Source organism: Paralichthys olivaceus, chromosome 21 (assembly GCF_024713975.1).
Source record: "Paralichthys olivaceus isolate ysfri-2021 chromosome 21, ASM2471397v2, whole genome shotgun sequence".
NCBI classification, from domain to species: Eukaryota; Metazoa; Chordata; class Actinopteri; order Pleuronectiformes; family Paralichthyidae; genus Paralichthys; species Paralichthys olivaceus.
The window spans coordinates 492661-519007 of NC_091113.1; the positions used below are offsets into that span (position 1 = coordinate 492661).

Below are 26347 nucleotides of genomic sequence, written 5' to 3' on the forward strand. Positions count from 1 at the left end.
AGAAAAACTATTTCTATTATCAAGGAAAGTAACATTCATATTTGGGGTCAATTTTGACCCCAGGAAACCAAACACAATATTTAACATTTAGAACGATGTTATTTTAAATCATAGACTATAATAATCATCATCAGAACAACTAATACCAATAGTCCTTTACCAACAAAATACACATATAAAGATACATCTGAGCGTATGAGGGGTAACAGCTGAACCCACTGATATTCTGTGTGGATGTAAGTTCACTCTCAGTTTTATGTTGTCGTCTTTTGATTTGTTCCCTTCTGCTAAAAAGAGCAGCCAAGTTTTTCCAGCTGTTCCCACACATGTGCCTCTGGTCTTGATTTCTCTTCTCGACTATAAGAGTTCAGGAAGTGACATTAAATTCATTCATTAATAATGAATACGTCTTTTTATTTTTCTATTATTGTTGATGTATTTTATTGATGAACTCATTCATTCGTTAACGAATGCATTGATGGATATTTCAGAATAAAATGTTTCAGTAGAGTTGAGCTGAATATTTTTCAAATTTTATTTTGTAAAGTTTGGTGATGAAAGGGTTACTGCGAGGTGGTGACGTCAGTGTCAGCTGTGAGTGTGTGTGTGTGGATGATTCAGCAGCAGTAGAGGACACGCACACACACACACACACACTCACACTCACACAGAAACTCACTCACACGCACACTCATATAAAAACACTGGGCTTTTATTTTGACAGTTCTGTGCTGACACGAGCAGGATTCTAAGGTGAGCCCGTGCAGGTGACAGATCAGTGGGAGACCCCGTAGTGTGGATCAGACCGAGGCTCTGCGGAGACGCTGCTGCCGCCGCTGCTGCGTCCTGGCCCGGGTGAGCGTCCTCCGTCCCCCCGCTGAACGTCCTCCGTCCCCCCGCTGAACGTCCTCCGTCCCCCCGCTGAACGTCCTCCGTCCCCCCGCTGAACGTCCCCCGTCCTCCCGGTGAATCGACGCTTTATTAACCGGAACTCTTCGTGTTTGTTCCGGTTGAACCGACCGAACATCCAGAGCCTCGTCCGCCGCCTCTGGAGCCTGACGCCGCTTCCGCCTCCAGTCGACAGGTGAGTGACCACCGGAGAGCTGCCACACACACACACACACACACACACACACACACACACACACACACACACACACACACACACACACACACACACACACACACACACACTCTGTGGCGTATTAAACCGGTTAACGCTGCTGGCGACAGGCCCTGTGTAAAGTGAGTGTTTTCTCTATGAGGTTCTGGATGAGGTTCTATATGAGGTTCTGAATGAGGTTCTGGATGAGGTTCTATATGAGGTTCTGGATGAGGTTCTGGATGAGGTTCTATATGAGGTTCTGGATGAGGTTCTGAATGAGGTTCTGGATGAGGTTCTGAATGAGGTTCTATATGAGGTTCTGAATGAGGTTCTGGATGAGGTTCTGGATGAGGTTCTATATGAGGTTCTGAATGAGGTTCTGGATGAGGTTCTGGATGGCGGTGAGGCGCAGAGTCCTCATGCTGGGATCATGACAGTGACTGGACTTTACTGTTTATCTGGATTCAATGATGGAACATAATGTTTCATCATCTGTTGTCGCTGATATTCACGACTAATGTGTTTAATCTCTTAGAAAATCAGTTTATATCAGAAACGCCAGACTCTGTGTATAAAATGGCTAAATGTAGGTGTAGCTATTTTAATCAACACAGTACGCAGCTGAGGATGTTTTATTTGACAGGTCATGACCAATTAGAAAAATAAAGAAGGACTGATGAGCAAATGATTAATTCACATAAGTTCAATTAAAACGCTTAAAAATATCCGTCACCAGTTCTTGACACTGACATCTGCACACTCTGACTCGTCCCCATCAGATGTTCAGTCGTTATAGATGAAGAATGAAAAGCTTCAGTTTGTTTGTTTCAGAATATTATTAGTTGTGGTCGGAGTCATGTGACCACACCCCCACAGCTTCAGGTCAAATCCAGCTGTTCTGACGTTGCTGCTGAAAAACATCGAAGCTCCTGAAAGGGCACAGAAGGAATAACATCGCATTTAGTGAGTAGAAGAAGAAGAGCGTGTCGTCATGGAGACGATGTGAGGAATCTGACGACTGGTTCTCCGTCTGTGGACATTCCTCATGGCAGCAGGAACATTCCTCTTGTCCTCAGCTCCATTGTTTCCATTCTTTAGATCCATTAGTTTCACCTCTTCAGTTCCACTCGGCTCCTTCTGAGGTTCCTCTCGATAACCATCACTGCCAGTCGTGGAACCCGTTTCTCTGAGGGTATGTTGGGTTGTTTATATCTCTGCACCACGTTAGAACAGTCTGACGCTGTCACTGAATTCTTTGAAGGTTCTGACCTCCAGTTCACTTCTGATGGTTATGCAGGTTCTATTCCTGGGTGGTTTTTGTTCCGTGTGTGGTTCCTCTAGTTTGCTCGTTTTGTTGGTTGTGTGTGTGTGGTTCTCTGGATGTGATGGTTCTGTGTATGTGGTTCTCTGGATGTGTTGGTTCTGTGTGTGGGTGTTTGTGGTTCTCTGGATGTGTTGGTTCTGTGTGTGTGGTTCTCTGGATGTGTTGGTTCTGTGTGTGGGTGTTTGTGGTTCTCTGGATGTGTTGGTTCTGTGTGTGGTTCCAGCTGCAGAACAGCTGGTGTCAGTGCAGTGGAACCTGTTGACGGATCAGTATCTGTTCATTTTTGTCTCCTCTCTGAACGATGGTTCTCTGTCTGGGTGCTCGAGTCTCTGCTGAGGTGACGGATCTGTTCTTCATAGAACCGATTCATGGAGAGAACCCAACAGTGATGAAACTGCTGCATCACTCTCACTGGTTCTTTTGTTTCTGTTGTGCCGAGATGAAACCCCTCCTCAGGAGATAGACGGATCCCCACAGTGATGTGTCCAGGATGTAGACCGTACTCAGCCCTCGGGTCTCTTCCTGGAAACACGGTGACGATGCAGAGTTCTGCTTCGTCTGTGGTGGTAAATAATTCATGTGTTAGTTCCTCTGTTTCAGTTTAAATCCCACGATTCTTCAGGCTCAATAACAGTAAACGTTCCCTCCTCACGGAGAAAGGCAGCAGCTCTAGATGTTCTACTGAACATGCTCCTGTACAGGAAGGTCACAGAGTAAAGTCATTCTTTTTTATTTTCTGCTTATTTCACTTTCTGTTTTCGGGCTGACGTTGACTCTGACAGTTTGGTAGCACAGGCCACAGAGTTTCAGCTCAAGTAGTTATTACAGGAACTATTATCAGTGTTTAAAATCACCAATTTATACAGTTTCCTGTATATAAGTGTGTAAATCACTAGTTAGAAACCAAAAACACAGGAAGCTACGTCTGTGTGTGTGTGTGTGCGCATCACAGGCCACGTGCACTACGCAGCTGGTCTCATTGTAGTTTGAAATCTCCAGGTTATCACCGGCTCATGCCCAGTGGAGGTCGTGATCATGTCGTTTGTGTCGCTGTGTGGACGGAGGTCAGTTTTAAAACTGAGTTACTGTGGGTGGAGCCTCAGATCTGTGGACACGTTTTCATATTCAGGAGAGAACAGGATGGTTTATTAGGGTTTGATTTACGACATGAATGTTCTAACGTCTCTCGACACACTGAGTTGTTTTATTTGCTTGTTCATCACATACAGTGTGAAATGAATGATGCTGTCTACAATCCTGTTTATTGATGTTTTCACTCTGGAACTGAGATCTTAAAAATAATTCAGTTAACCATAAAGAGCGGCGTGTTTTACTTGTTGGTTTCTTGTGTGTGAAGTCACAGTGTCACAGTAACAAATGTCTCAAGCTGGAATCAGAATGAATCAGATCTGTAAACATAACTTGTGTACACAACGTAACTTCACGTTTACCTGTGACATCACCAACAGTCATGTGACCTAAAGACAGATGCGGTTAGATAATAAAAATAAAGCTGATGCTCTGTGTCCTGAGGCTTCGCTCGATCGTTCATCAGTGAGAAGCTTTCAGCCTCGACTTTAACGACCTGTCTTTCAAGCAGAATCATCACTTAGCTGCTCGGCTAATGATTAATCCTGTTCAGCAGAGGGGTGTGGTCGCTGCCGAGTCTTCACTTTAATGACGTAAACTCAAAGGCCTTCTCCGACACGTCTGTGTTTGTCCTCGCTTTGACTCTCAGGTTGATGTTGGCTCCAGATGTGGAATTTCAATGATTGACTTATTGAAAACACAGGAGGTTGTTTCATCAGGTTAGAAGAGACGAAGCTTGAATGAGTTCCTTTGGTGAACGTAGCGTGTGATGAACCAATCACTGAGCTGCTTGAGACGTTTTCAGTTTAAACAGCAGCTTCACTCATTAAAGACTTTGAGAGCTGTGAGATTGATTGAGACATTTGGATGAAAATGTAAAAAGACAAAAAGTTGAATAAAAAAAGTAATCGTACTAAATGAGAGATGATGAGTCACAATTCAGACAGGACAACAAGCAAAGAAGATCAGAATGAATTTACGTATGGAAGCAGAATGTCTCTCTCAGCTGAAGGATGTTGGTGTCAGGAAATACTCTGTGAATCTCTTCATCTCTCTGTCTGTCCTCTTTGTCTCCAACCGGGTGGAGTCTGTCTGCAGTGTTTCCTCCCTACGATCAAATCAGCAGCAGCTGAAGATGTTTGTGATAAATGTTCTCATGTTTGAGGCCTAAATGAATATTGTCGTCCATGTGTCCTCATGTCTGTCTTTGTCTTAAGGCATGAACTCTGTAAAATGTCCAGAATATGTTGTGTGGACATGTTGTGTAGACATGTTGTGTAGTCAGTGTGTGTAGCAGATTGTCGACTCGTTCACAACAACAGGAACATGTGGGGACGTTCAGGTGAGGGGTGGAGCCTGTAGAGCAGCAGGAGGCGGGACATGACGTCTAAACTGTGTAAAGATCAGTGTTGTTGTTTACAGCTCGTCCACACGGCGTCGGCCCTCATCACCAAAACATCTGGAACCTCCTCGTCTTTCCAAGTGGACGTCTTTGTCTTCTACGTGTACGACTCCTCTTCTTCATCCTGAGATTTGTGTTCTTCAGTTTCACGTCCGTCACGTGTTAGAAACCTCAGAGACACGCCCACTCACTCACTGAGAAGGTTCCAGCTGTTTTCCTGCTGTTTTCTCTCATGGACCCACTCTGACTCTGATTTTACAGATGTTTGACCAGGAGGCTGCAGGAGAAGATCCAGAAAATGTCCAGAGGCACTGACACAGACATTTGTTCTCACATACAGAACCTGCAGAACACGTCAGGAACACGTCAGGAACACGTCAGGAACACGTCAGGAACACGTCAGGAACACGTCAGGATAATGTCCAGACTTCAGTTTATGAAAATAGCTTCATTTGTCGTCTCAGTCAGACGTGTAACTTTTTTGCTGCTGGATTTGTAGAAGTAGGTCTCTGGGCCTGGGGGGCTGGGTAAAGTGAAGTGTGGTGCATTGTGGGAGTTTGGTGCAGGGCTGTAGAGACAGAGTTGCTTTGTGGCAGATTAATGATGCTGGTGGTTGGAGGGGGGGGGGGTTATTAGAGGGAGTGAAGGAGCCTCCTCCAGAGCCTCCAACACAACAGGGATGTTGTCCACGGCAAGTTGCTATGACACCCAGGGGGGGGGGGGTGTCCGATGTCAGACTCTGTTTATCTTCTTGTTCACTCAGACGTTATTTCTTCTCTATTTTGTGTGTGTGTGTGTGTGTGTGTGTGTGTGTGTACAATAAAAAGATTCGGATGTTCCTGAACGCAACACAAGGCCGAGAGTAAAGTGATGAGAATCAGTTTATTGATTCACTGAAGCCAAAACACTGAGGCTCCACCCACACTGATACAAAAACACACATCACATGACCGCTCATGTACACTGGTCATGTGGTGTAAACAGGAAGTAGAGTGTCTCCTCTGCAGTTGGTTGCTTAGCAACAGAACCTCCTCTGAAGGAGGAGCAGTGATGGTGAAGAGTCAGAGCAGGGAGGAGGTGGAGCTGTGACTGACAGGAAGTGTTAGCGACGCTTTGTCTTCACCGCTGGTAGTCGAGTCATGTGACTGATGAGAACCAATCAGAAGAGAACGTGGGCGTCACCGTTTCTAAAGTCTCAGTTTGTGTTCAGACTAAAACACAAAAGTTTTCAAAACTAAAACGAGATCAGTTCATACAAGTGACCTTTGACACAGAGGATCTTAGACCCTGTGCTACTTTCGGACTGACACAGTTGAGAACATTTCAGGAACGTGTCCAGACTTCACTGTTCCCCGGCTCTTTATATATTTATATATTTTGAAGAGGTGCTCTGCCTGTTTCTTTCTGTCTGACTGGTTATTCAGACTGACAGTGAGCATGTGGACGTCAGGCTGAGAGAGGAAACATGTCACCCATTCTCCGAGGATCAAATGTCGTCCTGACGACACGCTCAGTCGACCAGACGCCCTAACACACCCACATCAGTGACACCGCACTGCACACAGACTAAAAGTGGCTTTTCTATTCTGATGAGGAGTCGATCTCACTGAGGCTAAAAAAAAGATGGTGTCCCTGCTGGAAGGAGCGTCCTCACATCCTGGTACTTCATGGTACTTTCTGTTTGTTAAGATCTAAATCCAGGTTTAATGATTTAACAAGGTGCAGAAGGAACGAGGAGGTGAAACAGTAGCATGGGATGAGGGGGGGGGTTATGCTCCGCTGCTCAGAATATCTCTGTCCTCTGGTGACCTGTGGAGAGGACAGGAGGGAGGACGGGTCGCCTTTAAATACTTCACATGAAAGCATCTCTCACACCCTATGCTCATATTTAACGCCACAGAAACAGCAACGACAGCAGAGTTCAGATAAACCAAAGTTATCTCTCCAGTGACAACGTGTCATCCGTTACATCACGTGTGACCTTCAAACTCTGCCACAGCTGCTCAGAGTTCAGTTTCTCTGAAGGACGAGCAGAGAGGGTAAAGGTCAGGAAGCCGACACGCATCTAGATTTCTTGCATCACAGTTTGTTTTCCAGCTTCGTATTCAGGAGGTTTCAGATTAGATTGTTTTTGCAAAACTCACTGAACGCGATAAGGATCTTTTTTCTGTTTATTATAACTTTCCCAAGATGATGTTATGAAACATAACTACAATTTACGCAAAGTTACAGCAAATAAAGTTGATGATGAAACACATGACCAGCTCAGGCAGTGATCCATGAAAACAAAGGATTCTGACAAATGGGGAGAATGTTAGGATACATATTTATTACCAATGAATTCTCTCAGTGGAGCCAGGAGTGAGGTTAAAGTACAACTCGGAATGTTTAAAACAAAGGATTCAAAAGTACAATAAATTGAAATTTAGTGGGAAGATCAGCGAATCATCGGAGCCCTATAATCCATACATGACAAATGATTACTTAGGTTATCGCTGAGCTTTCCAGAAAATAGTGTTTTTGTGTTTGTTTGCAATGGAGTGTCATCTGCATACAAGTATAAATGTTAAATTGTCACATACAGCCCAGGATAATTGATGTCAGGTTACTGCGTCATCTATGAAAGTCAGAGGATCTAAGATGGAACCCTGAGGAACACCTCTGTTGGTTAATAGACGGTGATTCAAGCTTCTCTGCTGTTTTATAGTCAAAACATCAGATAATCAAGACAATCATAAAGTAGTAATTAGTGTGAGAACATAACATTGAAATATGTCGTCTAGGTTGTTAACAGTATTTTATTTAAGTGTCGATGAACATCCTGGATGTTGTGCAGCTTCTTCTCTCAGTTGTGTTTGATTCAGGCTGAGCAGCAGCTGCTCAGGTTACTATTGATTCATTTATCACTGAGAGATAATGGAAGATGATCCTGCTGCTGGTCGAGCTGCAGAACTTGCTGCTTTTATTTTCATTCTCAGTTGTTGAGAGCTTGTCTTTATTAAAACAGTCAGTGGAGGAAAAAGACGTCCACATGGTCAGGACAGTCCTGAGCATCTGTCGTGTCCCTGATCTCGTGAACGCTCTGCGGCCTTTGACCTTTTCTCAGCCTGATGATCGTTAATGAAATGTGACCTCGCCGAGTGGAAAGACTCACCTGAGAGCCTGCATCTGTTGTAATGTGGAGGGAACGACGTCTGTCAGGAGACAAAGAGTCCGACGTCATTGAGGAATAAACCTACACAAGCACGTGGATTTGAATCTGTAACTTTATTAAAACATAGTCTCATCTGCACTGACATGATCATTTGACATCAAATAATATAAACAGTTTTAGTTTCGATTCATCATTAAAGTAAAGAGTAGATTTTTTTTCACCTGATTGGAAAAATATATTTTCAATCACATTTTTTTTTGCATAGCCCTTATTCACAAATCACAGTTTATCTCTTAGGGCTTAAAAAGCTACAACGTCTTCTGTCCTTAACACTAATATTTAGAATAATGAAGCAGACTGTGTTCATGTTTTAACAACGATAACAGAGATCAAGACTTTTGCACATTTTCATGTGAAATTGTAGAAAAATAGAACCGATAGACTGATTAAATAAAAAAACAGTTTGATGTGTTGAACCTCTTGTGGCTTTCGAGCAGTCGGCCTTTGATTCCTCTCAGCTCAGTGAACAGAGAAATGGAGCATGAGCACATCGATGACCTGCTCGGTTTGTGGACCATGTACAGTATGGGGGGAGGGGAGGAGACGGAGGTCAGAGTCTGGAAAAGAAAACGAGACGCTTCATGACAGTGATATGTGGTTTGATTTAGACGCAACAAGATTTCAGATTGTTTTGAATTCACATTAAGTTCACGAGTGAAGCTGCTCATACAAAAATCTGAGCTCTCCCTGTTAAATGTAACTGGTAACACACAGTTTATTAATTTACTGGATCATTTCCACACCATGGAATCTTTATGGACTTTACTTCAGCATGTTAAGAATAATTCTGGTATTATTGTCAGTTTCTCTGTAATGTCTCACTTCTCTATTCTGTGGCTTTTAAGTCAAAACTCTTCATTCCTACTGAAGATATAAATCTCCAAAGTTTAAATCAAACAGGAGGAAACTGCAGATCTTTTTGTTCTGCATATTAATCTACATTAATCTACAGACAGAACATACAGACTCATTTTAAACTCAGAGTTAACAGATGATGCTGCTGGGTCTGTTGAACCTTGTGATCATTATCCAGTGAATCAGTGGCTAAGAAACATATTTATATAATATATGTATAATATCAGGAGTTACGTGTTCACCTGACCTTCAACATCATGCTCTGTATCCTGCAGGATTATCTAATGTTTGAGGACGTGCAGGTGATGGTTTTATAAAAGAACCCAGGAGCTTTCTGTTTCTCTCACACTGAAATCACAAGTTATCTTCTGCTGGAGATAACAACATGTGCTCTTTTAATTTAGGCTTCCAGAAAAGCTTGTGATGCTCAGTGCAGTTGGAGATACAGTGGCCTTGGGCGGACAAATGACTGTTTCTTTCTTTTCCCAACATCAGCACCATGTGCTCAGACTGCAGGGCTGGAGAAGGATGTGTTCTAGTTTTCATTTGGATTATTAGAGCTGAGAAAGTGGACTAACTGTCTGGGATTTGTTTGTCTTGTAGTTATTTGTTATTAAAGTAAATATTAATAAATCAGTCTGAATGAATATATACATATAGAACCTACGCTAGTCTCAGAAAGGTGTTTATAATGGTTTACTGAGAACTTCTCTATGTGGGAGATAATATAAACAACCTGATTATTGCTGAGGTTAAATCTCGGGCTGGTCACAGTGAAAGGACCAGACACCAGGGGGCGATCAAGATGGTTCGGCTTCTCTCTTTGTGTGCCGTCCATCTTTATCACAGCAGACATGACACCACACCTTCATGTTGTTTCACCGTCCGTACCCGAGCATGAAAACCTCAGGACACGTGCTCTCCGTGGTTTTGTTTGTTTCAGAATGTGCAGCAAAGTGTCTGAGTTTTAATGTGACGTCTAATATGTTCAGTGTGCGTCAGACGGACGCTGTCAGACCCTCGTGTGCTCCAACAACACAGAGCTCAGTGTGAGACACACACACTCCTGTAGACCTGAAACAGGCCCGCCTTGTTTCTGCCTGCCTCAGGGTGTGTAGTCTGTCACACCTGTGTGTGTGTGTGTGTGTGTGTGTGTGTGTGTGTGTGTGTGTGTGTGTGTGTGTGTGTGTGTGTGTGTGTGTGTGTGTGTGTGTGTGTGTGTGTTAATTGTTTTTATTATGGGTGTGGTTTGTGTGGGTGTGTGTGTGTTGTCAACACACACTCAGCCTGCAGCGTTTGAAGCAGCAGATCTGTCTCGGTGACTCTTGTTTCAGTTATTTGTCACAAACTAATTAAAAGCTGCAGCTTCTCTTCTCACTACTTTAAATTATATTAACTGTAATTGCCTTTATGAACTACACTTATCGTGTGTGTGTGTCATCTGGTTTTTATTTTAATTTTTTTACCTCTTTGGGCAGAATATTCAATCAGTCAACTTCTTCATCTGAATCAAAAAGTTTGATCGTTTAGTGTCGGCCGAGCTTCATGCTAACAGCTAACAGCTGATGAACTCACCTGCTCCAGTTCCCTGATGGAGAAATAAAGAAACGTGTTCAAGACACTGAGCAAGAGTTTGAAACTCCACGTTATTCACAGTTCATTCACTGATTAAACAGATTTTTCTCTTTTCTCCGCCCCTACAGCTCCACTGGCTCTGTCTCCGTCTCCATGGTGAAGTGGGCGGGGTCTGATGTCAGCCCCTCCCTCTGGTCTTGTCGACACTCCTGCCATGCCGACCATGGTTTCTAGGCTGCCCAAGTTCGGTTCGCGGCCCAAATCCATCACAGCCTCCAATGGTGCTCCGACTATCCCGACTGCGAACGCCATCATCAGCGCTGTTGCGACCAGCACCCACCTCACCAACGGGTTCTACCATCATCCTGGCCCGATGGGGGTCAATGGTAGTGTAACAGCGCCCCCCTCTGCTGTCAAGAAGAATGGATTCATAAGAGTGCCAACTTCGTTTTCCATGAAATGGAGGAAGGACAACAGCATAACAGAGGATGGCGGCACGTATGCAGAGGGGGAATGGAAAAAAGGAACAGGCGGGAATGTTGGGCAGAATCGCTCCGGCAACAACATCCATCAGTATTATTACCAACGGCAGCAGGGATCACCAATGGTGTCGCAGAGAGACGCCAAAAAGTCGACCACATCCTCTGCAGGAAAAGTGCGTGGTTATAGTCCACCTGCGACATCGTCGTCGTCCCCGGCACCACAGTCCAGCCCAAGAACACTTCCTGTTTCTAAACTTGGATCTCCCGGTTCCAAACTGAGCCAGATTACATCCAGGATGACCAACGAGACGAAACGGGCTACAAATGGTCTCGCCGAATCTCGACCTCGGACTGTATCCAATAGTTCTCTGAGACAGCCTCACAGTTTTGCTCGTCCTGGTTCTGGTCCCGGTTCTCGATCCGGTTCCCCCTTCCAGAAGAAACCCCCGGCCAGCCGCTCATACTCCAGCGACAGCCTACGCGCCGCTCAGCCTGTCCAGCTGTCTGAAAACGACCGGTTTCGGTCGCGTAGCCTCACCCAGGTCAGACAGCAGCCCTTACCCATCCTCACCCGTTCTTACTCCAATAAGAAAACTGCTGAGCGAGGCCTTAAAGAATCAACCACTGCCGCCTCTCTGGCTCCACCTAGAGGCAGTTTGGTAAAATCACCTGTTATTAGCCAGACTCCAGAGGGAGGAGGGGGAGGGGTCAAAGCTTCTGGGAGGTCAGGGCTCAGCATCCCCTCCCTCCTACCCCCCTCTGCCTTAAAGAAACCCCTCCTCCCCAGCCTTGGCCCCGCCTCCAAACCCAGTGGCATAAGCTACAAGCTGTCACGCCCATCACTCATCAAGCAGCCCCGCCCCCTACGGGTGACCCCAGCCAGTGTGTCAGGAGGTGAGCAGGAAGTGAACCCAGGACTGAAGTCTACGTCAGAAAACAGCCCAGGTATGAGATTCTGTGCTAACCACTGCTGCCCCCTACTGTTTATCTCTGTTAATCTCTTTTCTAACGACGTCTCATCTGTTTCTGCTTCTCACGAATCTCTGATCCACCCCCGCCCCTCAGAAAGAAGCCCAGAGGCTCCAGAGCCAGAGGGGCTGTCGACGGAGCCTCTATTCCAGACAGAGGTGTCGATTGTGGCGGAGACACTGGAGGACATGTCCCTGTCTTCAGCGTCATCTCTGGACAGAAACGACACCAGTCAGGAGTATATGGACGACTTCGACAACCTTGGTAAAGATGAAGAAAACAAACTGATACGTGTGTGTGTGTGTGTGTGTGTGTGTGTGTGTGTGTGTGTGTGTGTGTGTGTGTGTGTGTGTGTGTGTGTGTGTGTGTGTGTGTGTGTGTGTGTGCGTGTGTGTGTCACAGATCAATATAATTATTGTATCTTTATTATCTTTTGTTTGTTTGTAGGAAATGGAGGCGTTGGTTTGATGCTCCTTTCCTCCAAAAACGATGAAGATGACTCGGGGCTCGACCAATCATGTGCCAGGTTTGACGAGGACAAGGCGGCTGTTAACGGAGTCACTAAGGCAACGGGTCTGTGTTTTCTGGAGGACGGTGTGGACTGGGCGGGCGTGAGGTTAAGTGGTGAGTGAGGTGTGATTGACAGGTTAAGATGGTTGTGGAAATGAAATATTAAAGATTGTTTCTCTCCAGGTGATCGAGCGCAGCATCGTTTGACCGAGCTCTCACGCAGGAGAAGGTCGAGTCAGCCGGATTATCACGAGCAGGTACAACGATTAAAACAATCACAGTTTACCGCTCTTCTTTTGACAATCGATATTTGGTGAAATAGAATTCTATTGAGATTATGTTTTATACAATCAAATCAAATATAACCTGAAATCTCACTTTGTGTCAAAATGAGTAAGACGCGTTGGCCTCCTGTATCATATCGCTAAAATGATTTAATGATGCGGATAAAAAATATGCAGAGTGTTTTATGATACAGTTTACGGGTGACTAACAGGTTTTATACTTTCTGTCAGGAGGATTTTAAATATTGAAATAATTAAAATTAAAATGATCCTGCAGGCTGAACAGATGGTTGATATGAAATAATGATTAAACAGAGTGAGTGACTGGAAACAGATTCACTAAAATCACTTTTACTGTTTGTTGGCTGTAGGATTTCAAAATGTTTCTTTAGCACCGTTTACACAAGTTCAGCTAAACAACAGGTTTTAATACGATGATAATAATAAGCTCAGATTTAAATGTTAAAACAGTTTGAAACTCGTGCACTTAAAGGTTAGAAACTATAGATTAAAACCAATATAATTAAAAAATAGATATTAGAAACTACAACATATCTTAGAGAGGTTGAAACATAATGATTAAGATAAAGATTAAATATTCTGATGGATAATCAGGGCTGTGATTTTATTCATTGTTACAAACATCAGATTTTGATCACAATTCAAATATGATAAAGACAGATGGCAATTTAAATAAATCTACGTCCTCCCCTTCCGTCTGCAGGGTGGTTCGTCCCTGGATCTCTCACCCTCTGACAGCTGTGGGTCGGGGGGCACCTACATGTGGGACGAGGAGGGTCTGGAGCCCCTGGGAGGCTCCGTCACCTCCGCTTCCATCAACACCAACAGCAACACCACCCACCACATCGGGAGCTTCGACTCAGACGTCAACAGCATCGTAAGGCCTGTGTGTGTGTCTGTGTGTGCGCCTGTGTGTGTGCGCCTGTGTGTGTGTCTGTGTGTGTGTCTGTGTGTGCGCCTGTGTGTGTGGTCAAAAATAACACAATCAAGACCAGATAATCACAATTGACAGAGAACTGAGTCAAAGGAATGAACTGATCTGAGGACAGTTTGTAGTTCATTTAAAAGTTCTATGGAACCTGAAACCAGCTCAGTTGAGTCATCAGTTTGATTTTGGCTCAGTTCCAGTAAAACACAGAGAAACCAGAGAGTTTAATATTCCAGCTCCGTCCTCTCTAACACACCAGGACACTTTCTCACAATCCACCAGATCCAGCTCCTGGGTCGTGTGTGTGGCATCAGACGACAGTGAGCAGATTGAATAGTTCATGAAACGGACAAACTGATCAATCATCACATTTTATTTGTATTGTCATATTCACAGATCCCAGTTTGTCTCATATTCAGTTTGTCTCATATCCAGTTTGTCTCATCGATGTCAACAAGCAGCAGCGTCCTCTGTCCTCAACTCAACTAGAGTCAAACTACCAGAGACACTTTCTGAGCAGTAACTGAAGCTCAGAGTCTCATGTGAGGATCCGTCTCCAGGACACGAGGACAATAGATGCTGATGAACTGAAGACATCAACACATTGACACATTCACTACATCAGAGGAAACAGTTTGGAACATGATGGAAAAGTTTGTGTCAGAGCAGAGAGTCAAAGTGAATCAGGTTCTGATCCTGTTTTAATATTTGAGTTGTTAGAAACATTTAAAACCTTCAGGAAGTCGATGATCTTTAAATCATGAGTTCACGTCAGTCGCAGCGTCATCGTCAGGTCAGTTAACTCTGAGTGAAGCCCTTTGGCTCCCTCTACTGTCTGAGCTGCTCACTGCGCTGGTGTCCTGTGTGAAGGTGACGCAGCTGATAACAGTGTTCAGTATTTTATTAGACCTTTAGCGTCAGTTGTCAGAAGGAAACATATCTAGATATCAACTGTAATAAAAAACATTCAATGAAATGTTTCATTAAACTGAATAATTAAAATAAAACTGATTCTGAATGTGAGAGTGAATTGATTAGTGGTGCAGTTTGTAAAATCTATTCTCTCAGTCGTCCCATATTCTTCTTCCACCTGATGGTCGTGTGTTTCTTGCTGAAATGCACTGTGGGAGTTGTATGATCAGTTTGTTTGATCACTGGTTGTGTGTCGTGTTCAGAGCTTGACTCTGCCTCATCACACTGAGAGCTCGTTAATGAGCTCCCCGTCTCCTGTGTCCTCTGTGTTAATGAGCTGTGATTGACCCTAATGAGCTTCTGAGCCTTAATGATGTGACAACATCAACTTGTCAACTCATCTCTGAATTCTCTTTCTTTTATCGTCTAATTTGTTCAACCTGTTTTTTCAGCAGTTTCCATATAAAATTGTATTTCACACAAAGAGACCAGTAGGGGTCAGTGTTGCTCTGAGGACAAACCTGACACCAGTAGAAAAACTATCGAGTGTTTCTTTCTTGAGAAAGATGGTCGGAACTAAAAAAGCTGATTTGTTTGTCGCTGCCGTGAAGTCAAGTGAGAAATCTGCCAAATGATTGTTTGTTTGGTTTCAATACTGAAACATGGATTAGTTTGGAGGAGGAGGAGTTGAGAAGAGAGGAAGATTAAAAATATGAGGAGGAGAGGATCAGAGCAGGAGGTGAGGAAAAAGAAGAGAAAGTTTCAACAATGGAAACTGATGAAACTAAACTTAAACTGAATAAAGTCACTTTTTTAAAATTAACAATCACAGAATCACTTTCATCCATTGATAAGAACTGAACAGCAAAGTCATTAAAGAACCTGCAGTCACATGTTGTGTCCTACTTAGAGAATCCTGAGTGGAATAGTTCATGCTGCCAAAGATGTGTGACACACTCCGTCCATTGAGTGTAAATAAAGACGGACACTGCGTCTCCATCTTGTCTCACCATACAAAACCTGAGCCAAAATATCTGGGAGCTGACGCACACACATGCCCATCCAATCACGAGTCAGTCTCAGCCGTCAATCATCCACCAAACTAAAAGTGATGAACTTCAAATCAAAAGACTGAAACTAAAATCCAAGTTAAAGAGCAGAGGAGGAAGAGGAGAGATTGATTTAAAGAAGAGAGAGAGAGAGAATACGAAGAAAAGATCGAAGGAGGCAGAAGGAAAAGATAGTTTGGAAGAAAAGGGAAGCGTGAAGAGGAGAGGAGAAGAAAGGATGAGAAAGAAGAGGATGAAGGAAGAGAAGATGACAAAAAAAGGAGGAACAGCGATAAGAGGAGATGAGGTAATATGTTGATGTGGATGACTGAGCTCAGCAGCGTGTGTGTGCGTGTGCGTGCGTGTGTGTGTGCGTGTGTGTGTGTGTGTGTGTGTGTGTTTAGATGCAGCAGCTGCTCAGGGTGAACGTCTGGTGTCCTCTCAGGTCACTGTTCTGTGACTAAGCCTCCACAGGCAGAAAAACGTCCAAACAAACTCGTCTGTGTGGAGTTTAACTCTTCGTCTCTTCTTCCTCATCGTCACTTTCACAGGAACTTTCTCTGTGTGCTGAGCTTGAACTTGAATTAATGGAGATTTGTATAAAACTAAAATAACTTTTACCAACTGATGAGCTCAGAACATGAACTGACACGTGTCCTCCTGTGTCTGACCCTCGGATCAAACTGTGTCTCCGTCTCTTTCAGGACGTCTTGAACACCCTGGACTCTGGTGATCTGGAGGATGATGATCTCATGCTGGATGCAGACTTTGCAGAAGATGTCTCCCTCAGTGGTGAGGGAACAGAGAGTTGAAGAATAAATCTAAAACACCACAACTGAATTAATCACAAACTGACCAACAACAATGTTTTATATCAGGTTTCTATGCTTGTTTTATTTTGCTATGCTAGCTGATGCTAGCTAACAGTCCAGTGTGGTAGCTAAGTCTTATGTCCAGTTAAGCTTCAACTGTCTAGGAGCTAAGATATTCACATTTAGTTTGATATAAACCTACAAACCTTTCACAGATGTGTGGCGTCGTGTCCATCACGTGATAAATCCCTGATCTTTGTTAGTTCTGTGCTGTTGTGATCATGTGACAGATCTGACCTCTGCAGACGGAGACGGGATGTCCCACATGGCTCAGTGGAGGCGGAGGCAGCTCTGCTGGGGAACGCAGGACGTCCACGACAATGAAAGGTGAGAAAGTGCTTGTTGAGTTAAGACATTTCAAAGTGGAAATGCTTGAGAAGGTCATGGACGCAACAAGTTAACTTATTTAAAAGTTGAAAGTTATCACTGCGTCACGTTACCAACGTTTTCCATCATCGCGTCAGTGACCTCCAGTGTTACAAGCTCGCTGAGGATCCTGGGAATAAAAGAACTGATGCCACCAGGGACGATGACCTCATTCTTGACTTCTGTCCTTCAAGGTGATTCATCACATCTTCAGTATCATTTAAAATTTAGAAACACGTGTTTTGAGTTAAATCCTTGATGTGCAAAGTTAACTGTGATATGATGTATGAGAAATAATCTGGTTCAGTTTTAATTTCTGGGAGTAATTTTCAGAACCTTGATGATCGTTGAGTTTTATTTGTGGAGCTTTAACGTAAAGATAAATCTGTGAGCGAATAAACACGGAGCCTCATATTCAAACATTTTTGACACCAGTGAAGAAGATGCTTATCTTTACAGTATTTTATACTCGTTCCTGAAAGCAGATGTTATTGTGAACTCTTTCCTTTCAGGACGTCCCGTCTGTCTCCTGGTCCTCGCGGTGTGGATGTGGAGGAACTGGCTGACGACTGCTCTGCGGTCCGAGCACAGCTGGAGAACCTGCAGAGTTTGCTGCTGCAGGTGAGAGAGATAGTGATGGAGCTCCACTGTTCTTCTGTAGCGACAGCACTGATTTAACCTTGATTAACTGTGTGATACCTCAGGAGGACGCAGTGTTTCCATGCAGACGTCTCTTGTTCTGTTCACACTGACGTGTCACTGTGTGTTTTCAGGAGGACGATGTGGACGAAGACACTCTGACCACCGACACTCTGAATCCTGAGACCAACGAATCGCCACACCGCTCTGACACTCAGGTCAGTTTCAAGCTTTATTCACACAGCTGACGTAGACACGTACACGGCGTGCTCAGCGTTCACGTGGTCAAGACGTGAGAACAGCTGATGTTATCGTGAAAAACTGAAAGAACTATATTTTAACTTTCTAGTCAACAAACCATTAAGTTCTGTAAACGTTGGAAAACGCATCACAACTCGTGAACTCTTAAGGTTTGACAAAACAAAGGTCGAAGGTCGTGACCTCACACAAGGAGTTGACATGAACTCTTCTCATGAACACGACGTCATTCGAACAGCCTCACCTCTACCAATGAAACTGTCTAAACTACATCTCCCAGAAGACCTTTCCACAGCCCACCTGTGTTTATATATGTGTGTGTGTGTGTGTGTGTGTGTGTGTGTGTGCGTGCGTGCGTAGGTGCAGGCTCTCCTGCAGGAGGTGCAGCATCTCAGGGAGGAGCTGAGGAGTCGAGACCGAACCATCGCTCAGCTCACACTGCAGCTGGTCTGTGTCTAACTGTTCCTGTCTGTGCATGCTACTGTCGTCATGGTAACATGCAGCCACAACAACAATTGTTGTGTTTAGCTAACATCCAGGTCTCCCTGTTAGCGTGCTAACATCCAGGTCTCCCTGTTAGCGTGCTAACATCCAGGTCTCCCTGTTAGCATGCTAACGTCCAGGTCTCACTGTTAGCGTGCTAACGTCCAGGTCTCACTGTTAGCGTGCTAACGTCCAGGTCTCACTGTTAGCGTGCTAACGTCCAGGTCTCACTGTTAGCGTGCTAACATCCAGGTCTCACTGCTAGCGTGCTAACATCCAGGTCTCACTGTTAGCGTGCTAACATCCAGGTCTCACTGTTAGCGTGCTAACATCCAGGTCTCACTGTTAGCGTGCTAACATCCAGGTCTCACTGTTAGCGTGCTAACATCCAGGTCTCACTGTTAGCGTGCTAACATCCAGGTCTCCCTGTTAGCGTGCTAACATCCAGGTCTCACTGTTAGCGTGCTAACATCCAGGTCTCACTGTTAGCGTGCTAACATCCAGGTCTCCCTGTTAGCGTGCTAACATCCAGGTCTCACTGTTAGCGTGCTAACATCCAGGTCTCACTGTTAGCGTGCTAACATCCAGGTCTCCCTGTTAGCGTGCTAACATCCAGGTCTCACTGTTAGCGTGCTAACATCCAGGTCTCACTGTTAGCGTGCTAACATCCAGGTCTCACTGTTAGCGTGCTAATTTAATAAAGTGACATGTTTCTTCTGATGAGTCGATCTAATCAATATGTTGTGTGTGCAGACTGTTCCCACACCGACCACTAGGTGTCGTTGTCAGGAGATGACGGGAACGATGGACCGACACACACAGACGAGTGAGACGGAGAGAGAGAGTGTGGCCTCGCAGACACCCTGGAGAGAGCACACGGTGAGGACACACACACACACACACACACACACACACACACACACACACACACACACACACACACACACACACACACACACACACACACACAATCAGGATTAAAAACTGAATATATAACAAAATGAACAAACCAAACATATAAAATAAATAAAATCTTAAAGCTTTGTTTCCATCATGACGGTGATGGAGGTTGAAGTTCATTTTTAAATCTTTCAACCTTTTTCTTTCTCTTTTTAATTGTAACTTTCTTCTTCCTGTAAACAACTTGTGCTCGGGTTGTAAAGTTTTCCTGCGTCTGGTCGTAACAACCCACAGGCCAGTTTACTGAAAGGGCTTCTGGGTAACGTAAGCTTTAGAATATTAACGAAACAGATGAAACCAAAATAAATGGAACTTGAATTAAGGAAATAAACATTAAACAACTTTTCTGCTTTTATTCTTCAAAATAAAAGTTTTGTATCAACAGACATAAAGAGATTTTATGAGTCAGCTCTTCGTCCTCTTTTCTTCTCACGATCTTATGAATCAGCCTCTTCTCTCTCTCTCTCTCTCTCTTTCTCTTTCCCTCTGTCGCTCCTCAGGCTTTCCCTCCTGTTCCCTTCCTCTCTCCACCCTGGCAGTATCAGCGCTCCAGGCCTTACAGGGGGAGGCCCAGGCCGGGCATCCCCTCCCACCTCGCTAGAAAAAGTGAGTTGCATGTTGCCTCCTCCCCCTCCCACCTCTTCTCCATAGACCCTGAATAAGCCGTCACCTCTGTTACTCTTCATCTCACCCTCCTCTTCATCATGATCAAAACATCTTTGTGGATGATTGGTTGATCTCCTGCAGAGTGAAAAGGTTTTCTAAAGGATAAACTAAAACCACAGGTTTTAAAAAAGTTCCATATGTTCAGATATTTCTACTGTTGTTTGGATGAATACTAATCATGATGCTACAGATATTTACACGCTGTAATAAAACTGCAAACAAACAGACGAACTGTCCAACAAAGTGTTTTCACTGTGAACCAACAGAACCAGAACTCCTCCTCTGCTCTGAGGAACCGTTCACACCTGATGTTCAGGTTCAGACTGAACTGAGAGTCTGAAACAAACCAGGTGTGAACGAGTCGTAAGATGCTTCTGTTTGTAGAACTTGAACATTGACAGCGAGGAGGTCAGAGGTTGTGACGTTAAATGAAGTTTGGCTCCTGAAACGACGAATTCATTCTCAGCTGAAACTCGACTGCAGTGAATCAGAAGTTCTGTGATTTAACTTATTCATGTGAAGCGACTTCACTTTCATCTGCTGCTCAGTTTGTGTCTGTTCACTCCAGCTTCATTGATTTTGTCTGGAATCAGCACGTTTCTCTTCTTTTTCTCTCCTCCTCTTCTTGGATTTCTCTTTTTTTTTTAAACATTTGAATTAGCAGGTCAGTTTCCAGTTTTTCATCCTTTTCCTTCTATGAACCCATCCTGTCTTCCTTCTATCCTTCCTCCCCCTTTCATGTTAAATCCTTGATCTGTACTGAGGACACTTGTCTAAGTATCTTTGAGAGTTTTGTTTTTCTTCAGGTGTGTTTCCTCCTCTAACCTTCCTCCCTCTGTCCTCTGCTTCCTCGTCTCTGCCCTCGACAAAGAAGTGGAAAAACTAGTGCTTTACTTCAGTGACACAGCCTGGTACAGTAGAGACTCTTTTATCTTCCTCCATCTTCTCTTCCTCTTCCTCCTCATCCCGTCAAACCACCAGACAAAGCAAACTCAGTTCTCGTAAACTACACATGTAGCTGAAACCTTGAAGGTGTAGTAGTTTATTTTCGACCACTAGAGGGTGTCGCAGCTTCACATCGTGTCTCTGTGTGTTTTTTGGCTCTAAAAGAGAAAACACACATTTGGTTTCAACTTTCATCCATTTAATCAATGTTCAGAGTTTCAGATTTTAATGTAGGAACTTTCTGAACTTCAGTTTTCGTTTTATTAATAGTTTTATTTGTCAGATACAAATTCATCTTCAATGTTTTTATAAAAAGACTAAAGAGGAGGAAGATGTTCACTGCACCGTGAGATGACGCTTCTTCTCTTGTCGGCTCCAAACGACCACATCACCGTAGTTCTCCACCATTATCATTTTAATTTGAAGAAATGAGTTAATTGATGATGCAGCCTGAAGTGACATTCATCTAACGAGCCTCCGGGGGCAGGAGAGGAGAGAGTAGGTTTGGATGGATCAGCACTATGTCTGCCAAAGAGGTGTGTGCGTTACTGTGTGTGTTTGTCTGTGTGTTACCGTGTGTGTGTGTGTGTGTTACTGTGGGGACGTCCAGTAAATCGTTGTCAAGGAAGCAGAACAGTGAAAAAACTTGGCAGTCAGTGAATCCTCGTCCGACACAAGGTGAATCCTCCTTGAGCAGCAGCATGTGGTCCCACACTCTTCTTCTTCTGCATCTCGTCTCTCTCCTCTGTCGCCCTTCACTCCTCCATCTTTAATCCATCCATCCTGTCATCCATTATTTATGAAGGATGGACACTGACACATTTTGAGAGTCAGACAGGCTGCAGTGCCTCTGATGACCACCTGGTGTCATTGTTGCTTCATGTCTGAGCCAGTGAATTAATGAAAAAATTAAAATGTACTTTTCTTATGTTATAATAATTTATACAAAGTGAAACCTCACATATCTGTTAGTACTCTGGATATTAACTCATGTAGGTAATAAGATGAGTGACCTTCGTGAAAATTTAAAGTGTGTGAACATTTTTAAAAATTAAAAGTGAACTAATGGACATTTTGCCTCATTCAGCAACTTCTTAAGAACCAATGTAAGAAAATAGGAAGAGATAAATGAATGAGGCAAGACGACGTTTTGAAAATTGAGAAAACCTTTGAAAAACCTGGAAAATGAGGCTTTTGACTGAGCACATTTTGAAAATCAGAAAGAAAAGTAAGGACATTGTTAAATAGATTTTCAGAGTGAAATTAAAAAATGTGGATTTTTTTGGAAAGCAAGGACTTTGAAAAAGGAGAAAACCTTTTCAAAAGTGATAAGCGTTTTATAAAACGGGAACAAAAAAGATAATTGAAATAAACTTACAAGTAATATTTTCATGTAGTGAAGAAGTTTTATAAAACAACACAAACAGAAAGTGAAGCTCATGAAAAGTGATGATGTCTGGGGTTTTTTTGTAATAGGTGAACATTCAAAGTTTTTGAAAAGTGAAGAATTATTATTTGATTACTGAGTGAAGAGGGAAGGTTGTGAAGTTGTTGGTTTTTATGAAAGAGAATCGTCGAGGGTTCAGGTTTTCCTTCGTCTGAGGACGTTGTCGATAGTTTTTCAGCAGGTCTGCACACATTGATCCTTTTTCCCCGAGAGTCTGAATTGACTTGAACATTTACAACATTTAAAGTAAATTGATGAGGTCCTGGTTGTGAAGCTGATGTGTTTCATGTGTTGATCCCCGATGATGAACATCTGAAATCAAACTGTTCAAACACGTTTCACTACATCTGCTCTCATCCTCTGTTTCCTTCAGTCTTGTTGAATCTTTATTCACAGTCGTCCTCTCACAGCTCAGCTCTAATCTCGTCCATAAGTGAAGATGTTTCTTCTTCTGTGTTTTGATAGAAGTGAATAAAAACAGGTCACAGCCGTCGAGTATTATTGCGGTATAGTTTATATAGTAGTAGTATTTTCAGCTGCGTTTCTGTTTGTTGCCGTTCATCATTGAATCTGTGGCTGAACTGTGGAAATAACACGGATGTGTAAATAACACGGATGTGTAATTAACACGGATGTGTTCATGTGGTTCTGTTCACATGTGACATGATCGAAGGTTCACAGCTTCTGTTTCTGTGTTTCAGTCACAGATACTTCACTCCTCCAGCCAGGACGACCAGGAACCACTGACGGACCGATTCTCCACGCCACCGCCTGCCCAAGCTCCGCCCCCAGCTCGCCCCTGCTCTGAGACGCCTCCTGACACTGACGCAACTGACTCCGCGACCGGGGAAAGAGAGGATGATGGGAAAAGTTCAGTGAAAGAGCCCCGCGGTGCCCACAGCAGATCACTGAAGCTCCCTCAGCCATCGAAACTCCGCCTCTTCCTGTCTCAGACCTGCAGCGCGGCCCCCCCCTCAATGACCAGGGCGTCCAGGCAGCCGTCGGCGCCTTGTGACCCAGAGAGCCACGCCTCTTCTGGGGTGAAGCTCAGAACGCTGGACTTTACCTTCGGCTCGTCACGTCTCCCGAAACCAAAGAGCCACTGAGAGCGCTCGTCTGGCAGCAGCTTCCTAACGCGCAGCGACGTGAGTCCACCAACCACACGCTTCCCCCCCGAGCCGCTCCGCTCGAGTCGATTCTGATGGAATGAAAAATCTATTTATCAAATATTTTTATTTATTTATTGTATTTTTCATAGAAGATATCAAAGAGATAAAGAATAAAGATTTTAATTTAAAGGTTAAACAGGAAAACACTGATTTCAGTTTAAAGCTGCTTCATGTGACTCTTCCTCCCACCAGCAGGTGGTGGTGTTGGACTAGTTTCAGCCATTGTTGTGTTTGAGACATCGGCCAAAAGAAAAGATGTTTACATATCTTATAAATTACCCAAACTCCCTTTCCTGCTTTTGAACCTGTAAAAAAGGTTTTAACATCGGCACTTACCAGACGTCATATATCAGATTCAATTGGATCTGTGACACGTAAATATATCGACCAATAAAATCAGTTCTCACGATGCTGCAGTGACCTCACAGAAGTTAGCATGCTGACGAGGGAGTTAGCATGCTAACATGGTGAGTAGATAAAGTTTGTTGACGGCTGCTAACAAAATGTCGTGTAGCTTTAAAGTGAGTAAACATCTGCTAACAACAACCTCATCACACCGACAAATTAAAATTAGATTTAGAGAAAGTTCTGGGCTCAGTCACAATGTTAAGTTATTCAGTGATTGTATGTTAAGTGTTATATTTATTATCGCTCGCTGCGTGTTAGGAACTGACACACTCAAACATGGCTCCTCCTCCTGGACGAACTCCGACACCAACACTGGCTTGTTTGTTTCAGACCGACTCATCATCTGACGTCAGAAGAATAAATCTCTGACTTTATTTTCACGTGACTCTGTCGTGTCACATGTTCGATCCTCGCTTCATGTTTGGTTCACATGTTCTCTCCTGAACGTTTCCTGTTTGTTGAGAAATTCTCCTCAGTTTGAACGACTCATCGTAACGAGACGATATCGATGCACGGACGACCAAGAAACAAGAGACAGACTTTCTCTCCATCGACCAATCAGACACTCCGACTGATGACACGTGATCGTCTGACACCCCCCCCCCCCCAGCTCCGCTTGCTTCGATATTATAAACAATATATACAAGAGACTATGCAACAGAGGCTCAACTCGTCCTGCCCGAGTTCCTCTGAGCCAGAGCAGAGACGCTGTCGTATGAATATTTATGCAAATAACTGAGATAGTTATAGATGGAGGAGGTTCACGGTTCATCCAACTGATGATGATGATGATGATGATGAAGAACCTGACCGCCGTGACACTGATGAACTCAAATATCAACATGTAAACAACATCGTCTCAGTCTGTAACGATGGAGGCGTCGCCCTCGTTCATCCTTTTAATAACACACACACACACACACACACCTGAGAGCAGCAGGTACCACTCCAGTGTTGTAGATATACCCAGTTGCCATGGTGATGTAGTTGGACAGCCATGGCAACCGCAGCAGTGTTGGGATTTAGTGTGTGTGTGTGTGTGTGTGTGTGTGTGTGTGTGTGTGTGTGTGTGTGTGTGTGTGTGTGTGTGTGTGTTCGTGTGTGTTCACCTGCTTCACTTTCACCTCAGAACAAACTAACGACCGAGCGTCGGTTTAAATCGTGTTAGCGACGGATTCGTTCATGAAGAGAAACAAAGCGATGATCTTCCTCCGGCTGCTCGTCGTCCAATCAGAATCAAGCGTCTTGTAGTTTTTACTTTTCTAAAAATGTTTTAATCAAATTCAGCAGCAGATAATTTCCACCTTAAATGTCTCTGTCTTCGCTCGGCGTCATGACAACAACAGTCGGATAAACACCAATTTTTCAGTGACAATTATAAATTCTTTGTTTTCATTTGTTAATTAGTCACAGTCGCAAAACTTCATCCTACGACTTCCTGAAGATATTTCACATTAAAAGTCTTTTCTGCGAAGATAGAGCTGTCTGAAGACTTTTAATGTGAAGGATCTGCAGGAAGTGTTGAATTTTACTGACGTCTGTAGAAAAGTTAACAAAGTTAGAAACGTCTAAATCCTGGTGATTCCCCGAATATAAAGGTTTAAAACCCAGATATGAATGAAATAATCTGTTTGTTCTTCAAGTGGAAAATGAAACCAGGTGAATAATCGTGGATGTTTTCACCATCAGCTGCTTCAGTGTCGATGATATTTCAATCACTGTCTCAACTTATTTATTAGATCACAATGTTGTCCTCACTCTTCACGTCTGTACAGTTTATCCTTCACCTTTATATTTAAAGGCTGAAGGACAGGTATTTTATTTTGACGGACATCCTGCCATTTCCTGTATCACCTGCTGGTTTTTTGCAAATTTAAATTTTCGTGCAATAAGTCGCCGGCGTTTTCAAACTCGCCACCGCACAAAGTTTATTTATGTGAGGAACCGTCCGAACTGCTGCGATGAATAAACTCGTGTTATTGATGTTAATGAATCTTGAGCTTGTGAAGCGTCTCGCTCTGAAAATGCACTTTAATGAAAAGAGCTTCGATCAGTTCGACTCTGAAACTACTTTTATTTGTGTATATTTACTTTTAAAGTCGGAGTAAAGCTGCGTTCATGTCACGTGTTTGTCATCAGGAAGTTCGGCCTCGAGTTCAAAGTGTTGAACGTCCTGAACGACACATTTATTCAAATAAGTCATCGAAAAAAAACAATATTTCGTTGTTCAGTCTTTGACCTTTGAACCCGGCTCTCGTTGGTTCAAACCTGCATCGGAGCTGTTTCATTGGTTTGAGTGTGACGACGTCTGTGTGCTCTTTTACGATTGGCCGACACGCCTCTGCTTGTAGCTCATTGGTTCATGTTGATGGTTCTCTTCTGTCATTGGCTGAAATAAAAACAATCCACATCTTA

General features: G+C 43.7%; 1 protein-coding gene across 7 annotated transcripts; it reads left to right on the top strand.

Moving 5' to 3' along the window:
- The first annotated feature begins 584 nt into the window (after nucleotides 1-584).
- On the top strand, nucleotides 585-26347 carry ccser2b (coiled-coil serine-rich protein 2b). 7 transcript variants are annotated; one of them, XM_069517448.1, is made up of 16 exons: nucleotides 585-1084; nucleotides 10693-11991; nucleotides 12112-12279; nucleotides 12463-12639; nucleotides 12709-12782; nucleotides 13534-13707; nucleotides 16424-16511; nucleotides 16822-16918; nucleotides 17056-17151; nucleotides 17470-17578; nucleotides 17731-17814; nucleotides 18215-18301; nucleotides 19091-19216; nucleotides 19798-19903; nucleotides 20835-20874; nucleotides 23057-23660. In XM_069517448.1, the coding sequence occupies exons 2-16, from the start codon at nucleotides 10740-10742 to the stop codon at nucleotides 23100-23102; spliced, it is 2724 nt and encodes a 907-aa protein (XP_069373549.1). In that variant the 5' UTR covers nucleotides 585-1084; nucleotides 10693-10739; the 3' UTR covers nucleotides 23103-23660. The 7 variants fall into 7 exon arrangements, 5 of the variants coding, with proteins under 5 accessions (XP_069373549.1, XP_069373550.1, XP_069373548.1 ...); XM_069517449.1 differs by having other exon boundaries at nucleotides 20838-20874; XM_069517447.1 differs by lacking the exon at nucleotides 20835-20874 and having other exon boundaries at nucleotides 23057-26347.